The sequence below is a fragment of the Petaurus breviceps genome, unplaced genomic scaffold (assembly GCF_028583685.1).
Source record: "Petaurus breviceps papuanus isolate PSGF00001 unplaced genomic scaffold, PetGlider_PUasm1.0 688, whole genome shotgun sequence".
Lineage (NCBI taxonomy): Eukaryota > Metazoa > Chordata > Mammalia > Diprotodontia > Petauridae > Petaurus > Petaurus breviceps.
The window spans coordinates 5989776-5996411 of NW_027186457.1; the positions used below are offsets into that span (position 1 = coordinate 5989776).

General features: G+C 40.4%; 1 protein-coding gene across 2 annotated transcripts in view; it reads right to left on the minus strand.

The window, feature by feature from the left end:
* Positions 1-4471: 4471 nt before the first annotated feature.
* Positions 4472-6636, minus strand: part of FAM124B (family with sequence similarity 124 member B) — a 43271-nt gene continuing 41106 nt past the window's right edge. For both annotated transcript variants that reach the window (XM_069104538.1, XM_069104539.1), the window contains one exon: positions 4472-5723. In XM_069104538.1, coding sequence (XP_068960639.1) covers positions 5082-5723 — 642 coding nt within the window. In that variant the 3' untranslated portion in view covers positions 4472-5081. The remainder of the gene's footprint in view (positions 5724-6636) is intronic.

The window sequence follows — 6636 nt, forward strand, 5'->3', positions numbered from 1 at the left end:
ATAGGAACCCAAGATGAGATAATGAAAGCATTGCATAAGGTAAAATTTAGTTGGTCCAGGTGAGAGCCACCTGAGGGCGCTGTTGTGTTATTGCAAGTTGTAATGGGTTACAAAACACAGCTGCATGCTATTTTTTGTGCATTTCCTCAATCCTTGGATTTTAGTAGTTCTGTATCTTGTGGGCAACCAAAACTTTTTTATGTTAAGAAAGGAATTCTCGGGGCGGCCAGGCGGCTCAGCGAATAAGAGCACCAGCTCCAGTGTCGGGATGACCTGGATCAAATCCGGGCTCAGAAACTCAGCAAGCACCACACCCAGAAATAACTGGCCGTGTAACCTTGATTTGAGCAAGTTACCTAACCCCGATTGCTTAAAAAAAAAAAAAAAAAAGAAAGGAATTCTCATATTTAAAAAAGGTTGAAAACCAGTAGAGAAAAATTTGTCACTAACACAGGTGAAATTGTGGTAGGTGAGCTGTTAGCCTCTGCTTTCTCTGTTTAATTATATGATTTAAAACAAATGGTAGGTAACAATGAGCCTGAAGAATGGAGAATGGAATTTCCTTCCCTACTGTTCTCAAAAAGATGGGGCTGCTAGGATAGAATACCCTAGCAGGATACATTTTCTAACAGGTCATTGTATCAAGTGTTTTGAGGAAGGATGTAATTTTGAGATTGGGTGGGGAACCTGCAGCCTCGAGGCCACATGTGGCCTTCTAGGTCCTCAAGTGCAGCCCTCTGACTGAGTTCAAACTTCACAGAACAAATCCCCTTAATAAAAGGATTTGTTCTACAAAACTTGGGCTCAGTCAAAAAGCTGCACCCGAGGACCTAGGCCACATGTGGCCTTGAGGCCACAGCTTCCCCACCCCTGGAATGGAGTAATTATATACAAAAAAATAACTGTAATATAGACCTTGTTGCCCCTCCTTTTCTTTTCTGATTTACTGAAAGTTGGGTTTTGAAAGAACTGTTTTATTCTTATTGAGGGAAAAGAGATAAATGTGATCCATTTAGTTGCTGATAAACAAGTTAGTATTTTAATGAACTCATTTACATTTCTCAGTGTTTCTTTATGGTATTATTAAAATACCATGTTAAGACAAAGGTAGTTTTTTTTTTTCCTCAAAAATCTCTAAGCTCATGGGCCGCCAGATGGAGTAAGTGAATAGAGCACCTGCCCTGGAGTCAGGAGGACCTGAGTTCAAATTTGATCTCAGACACTTGACACATTTACTAGCTGTGTGACCTTGGGCAAGTCACTTAACCCCAATTGTCTTGCTTTCCCTCCTCCAAGAAAAAAAGAATCTCTAAGCTCCATCCTAAGTTTTAAAAGGTATGTTAGTGATTTTAGTTATGAAACCATTTCATTATTTTAACTTTTTTTTTTTAAGGAAGCAGGAAGAAAGCGAAATTCTTCCAATTTCTCCAAGTCTCACTTAGTAATCAGGTAAAATTTTGACCCAATGTAGGTTTTCAATAAACTAAGCGTCAAGTAAACAAGCAAGTCAACACACATTTATTAATTGCCTTTAACTTGCCAAGCACCGTGCTGGGAATATAGAGAAAGAAAAAAACATAGGCTCTGCTCTCAAGAAGCCCACATTCTAATGGGGGGGGGGAGACTACGTGTAAGCATTTTGTATGTTTGGCCATGCAAAATATATACAGACTAAAATGTAGGTAATCTCACAAGAAAAGTACTAGCACTAGGTGGGGGCAGGATTGAGGTGGGGAGTGGGACAAAGAAGTCTCTTGAGGAAGTTGGAATTGGCTTGAATCTTGAAGAATGTTGGGGAAGTCAGGAGGTAGAGATGAGAAGGAAGGGCCATCTCGGCATGAAAGACAGCCAGGGAAGAGGTATATATTTTGAAGAGGGAGTATTTTGTATGAAGAACAGCAAGGAGGCTAGAGTAGCTGGATTTAAAAGTATGTTAAAGGGGAAAAAAAAGGCATAAAAAGTCTGGACAGGTAGGAAGGGGCCAGTTAATTTGTTGTCATAATAATTAGATCATTTCAGTCATGTCTGATTCTTTGTGATCCCATTTTGGGGTTTTCTTGGCAGGGATACTAGAGTGGTTTGCCATTTTCTTCTCCAACTCATTTTACAGATGAGAAAAACTGAGGTAAACAGGGTTAAGTGACTTGCTCACAATCACACAGCTAGTAAGTGTCTGAAGCTGGATTTGAACACAGGTCTCCAGACCCAGTGCTATATCCTAGCTGCTGGACCAGTTTATGAGGGACTTTAAAAGTCAGATGGGGGATTTAACATTTGATCCAGGAGATAGTAGGGAATGTCTGGGCTTGACTGAATAGGAGTGACATGATTGGAGCTGTCCATTAGGAAGACCACTTGGGTAGCTGAACAGAGAAGGATGGCGCATTGAATGAATAGATCAAAGAACTTTAGAGCCACAAGAAGCCTTAATGATCAACTAGTCCAATCATCTTAATTTAGAGTTGAGGAAAGTGATACCTAGAGAGGTTGTCCTTGGCCTCCCAACTGGTCAAGATTTGAACTCTAGTTTCCTGATTCCCAGGCTGCTCTGTTGATTGTCATATTTCCTCCAGTTTTAATTTTCCTAAGGACAAATATTGAGGTTCTGAAGTCCTTTGAAGAATTCCCTTTGCCATTCTAATCTTCTCCTCTATAGACAATGTCCTTTTGGGTGGCATGGCATTTGACTTCATTCAGTTACTGTGTCACACCCAGAATTTTTCTTAGGTGGAAAGCTCCCCATAAAATCAAGTTTGACTGATGATTTTATGCTGAGGCAAAGTCTTTTTGTATCCTGGTTTCTAAAACCCATGAAAACTAATAACCATGTAAATTAGCATAGAACTATGGACTTTGGAGCTCCAGAATGTTCTCCTGTTAGGCCTGAAAGAAATTAGGATGGGGAAAAGCAGTAAGTCACTTTTGCAATCCACATCATTAGCACTGAGGGGCAGTGTGCATAGTGGATAGGGAGCTGGCTTGGAAGGCAGGCAGACCTAGGTGCCTTTTCTGGTCTATGCAGGCATGTCACTGAAGCTGTCAATGTTTTCTAGGCAGCAATTGAAGAGTAGGCCTGTTAAATGCAGGGAAAGTGCCAACCTGGATTGGTGAGAGAGCTTCCTCACCCAAGAGATCCCCATGCCAAGGAAATCATAGGTCTGTTCCCAATTCCTATCATTAGCACAGTGCCTCTGCAGGATAAGAGTACTAATAACAAATGCTTTGTGGCTTGCTAAGTGTGGGAAGAAACAACAAACATTTTATAGGCTGATTAATTTGTTTCCAGACTTAAAGTTGGTTTTTGTTTTGTTTTGTGATTTTTCCCCAATCTTTGATAGAAGAAATGTACCATGGTGGGAAAACCATAATGTTCTGAGGTTTCACTGGCCATAAAACTTATGTCATATTACAATAAAGAAAGAGGGCCTAATATAGTCATGAAATTCCATCCACTAACCTAAGCTAACTACCTTTTGAAGAGTCCAAAGCAGTCACTGAAAAGCAACATGATGTCATGGATAGGGAGCCAGCTAGAGTCAGGAAAGCCTGCCTTCAGGTCCTACCTCTGACATAACCAGACTGTGTTACCTTGGGCAAGTCGATTATACTCTCAGTGTCCAAGGCAGTTCTCTAAGACTAAAAGTTGCATAATGATAGCCTAAGTGTATGGATAAATGTAGTTTCTTCCATCTTTATATTCCTATATTTCTTTCCCTCCTCATCTCTTTTTAATTCCCTTTTTAATCTTTCAAAATGCAGTTTAAGCACTACTTCCTACATGAGCGGATCCCCCAGATACTAGTGCCCTCCCCAAACACTTTGTATTTATTTTGGATGTACTTTTATGTAAATATGGATTGCCTTTCCCACTGGGTTAGAAACCACTTGAGATCAGGGACATTTCATTTCCTCTGTGCCACAATCCCTGACACACAACAGAACTTACTATGTAGTTGTTGCCTGGCTCCCTGAAAATTCCGTATATCTACGAATTACAAAAAAAACATGAGATATCCCTCTGATTACTAACAAGTGCAATTTGACTTTCTGGAGCAGGCCGAAGCAGCGCTGACTAGGAAAAGAACACATTATACATCCTACTTTTGTTTTTGATCTCTCAAATAAGCAACATACATGAATTAAGCAGCTATTGGCAGGCAGCATTGTTGTCTTTACAAAAACAAGGCTTTGTGGAGACCCATTTGGGTACTCTAGTGGCAGCCAGCTGGTACAGTGGATAGAGTGCTGGGACTAGAGTCAGGAAGACTCATCTTCATCTGGCCTCAAACACTTACAGCTGTGTGACCTTGGGCAAGTCACTTAATCCTATGTGCCTCAGTTTCCTCATCTGTAAAATGAGCTGGAGAAGGAAATGGCAAACACACTCCAGTATCTTTGCCAAAAAGAGCCAATTGGGGTCATGAAGAGTTGGATACAACTGAAAAATGACTGAACAACAACACCATTTGGATTCTCTAAGTGATTTCTATAAGTTTATCATGATCTGATTATTAGATTGGGGGGGTGGATAGAAGAAATTAGAAGTTTCCAATGCACTATGTATTTTAATGGGTCAAAAACAGAAACAAAGGCAGAAGTCCAAAGGATATGGGAAGTATGTAGGAACCAATACCATTATGAAATTAGCAAATGGTAAAGAGTAAATATTTAATGTAGTTCTGGAAGAAACTAGGCAACTCCAGTGAACACTAAAGCAAAATTTAAAACCCTAATGAGTTGTATAACATATTCTGTTCATAAGCACACAACACAAATGCCCTGAGACTCACTAAACAACTGTTTCAAATATTGTGTACACATCTTGGGGAAAAACAATGGCTATTCTTTTTCCTTGTGCTTTGGGTTATAATTTCTTACAAAGGAAGTTAAACTTCCAAACCAGTCCCTTGCTTCTTTGGAACATTAACAGTTTTTTTTTAAATTAAAGGTACACAGGTGTAGGCATGAGGAATACCCAGACACCTCCAGAGGTACAAGAGAAGCTGACTAGTGTTGGGGTTGGGCTGAGTTTCCAGAACAATGGATTCGATTCAGAGTCTGAAACTGGCAATCGTTTCACATCATATAAAGAATTCTTCTTCGTCATTTCCAGGGGCTATCTGTGGTGAGTGAAATGCTGAGGTTATCTTCCCTGCACCACTGTCCCTTTGGCCAGCAAATGGCAGGGAATGGATTGTCTCCTTGAAGGGTTTATTTCTTGAGCCAGTTATAGCTAACAAAGAGTTTGGTGTCCATGATGCAGGCAGGCTGCTTTGCAAATCCCTTGGAAATGTTCTCAAAGAAGATTGCCTCAGCTCGGAATTGATTACTGTGAACCCTGTATCAACATTAGTCTCAGCCTCAGGCTTCTGAAAACTGTTTCCTTGATGGAGTGTTTTGATACTGGCTGCAGATTCAAGATGTGGAGACGGTCTATCCCACTGGGAAGTTGCTGATGGGCTGCCAGAGTGGGATGAATAAGGACTGGTCCAGGGAGTCCTACAGGAGCTTCTGGATGGCAAAGTGCCCCCTCCCAGGTCAGGGGGCCCTGAGGAGTTGTGCTTTGACCTGCCCGTTTGGCTTCTCCAATTTCTTTGTTCTGTGGTCCTTTTGGCAGAGACTAGAGTTTGGATGGAATCTTGGAGAGGGGTGTCAACTCCTGTATGGTCAGGCTTACAGGAAAGCCCACCCTTGTTTTCACCTGGTCCTGGGTTTGTTTGGACCTGTTAACAAAGAAGGGCAAGAATATCAGTGAGAGAGATTTTAAAAATTATTATTGACTGTAATAATATAGGGTAACAATAGCCTAGAACTTCATGTTTAAGGGTGTGATTAGCATCTGCTCTGGGCACTGCTCAGCTAAGCCTTCTTTCAGTGCAACTATCAATTTTTCTCAAGTATTTGCTATATGTCAGATACTGAGGCTCTAAAGGCAGAAGGTATCCCTGCCTTCAAGAAGTTCACATTTTCCATGCAGAGGCCATGTATAAGCAGAGAGGAAGCCTCAGAATTTGAGCTGTGGGAGTTCAGGAAGATGATACCTTAGCTAAGCCTTGAAGGAAGCTAAAGATTAATTTTTATTTTTTTCTCAGATAAATTTTTATTCCTGTTTTTTATTTTAACATCATGTATGTTTCCCACTGTATCCTTCTTTCCTCCCCTCTCCAGAGGGCACTAGTATCTGGGGGATCAGCTCATGTAAGAAGTAGTGCTTAAACTGCATTTTGAAAGATAAAAAAGGGAATTAAAAAGAGATGAGGAGGGAAAGAAATATAGGAATATTAATAAAAATTAATAATAATTTTTAAAGAAAGGGGGGAAGTTTCATAAAATTAATCAATGTACCAAAAAATTTTAAGTTATGTGCAATCTCATTATATATACCCATGGACCCCCACTTCTGCAAAGAATGTGGGAGGGGTGGTGTCTTTTCATATTTTTTATTTTGGGGCAAGCTTTCACCAAGCATTGATTAAGAGGATACTATGTATGTACAAGGAAGGAAGGCTGAAAGAAAGAAAGAAAGAAAGAAAGAAAGAAAGAAAGAAAGAAAGAAAGAAAGAAAGAGAGAGAGAGAAAGAGAGAAAGAAAGGAAGGAAGGAAGGAAGGAAGGAAGGAAGGAAGGAAGGAAGGAAG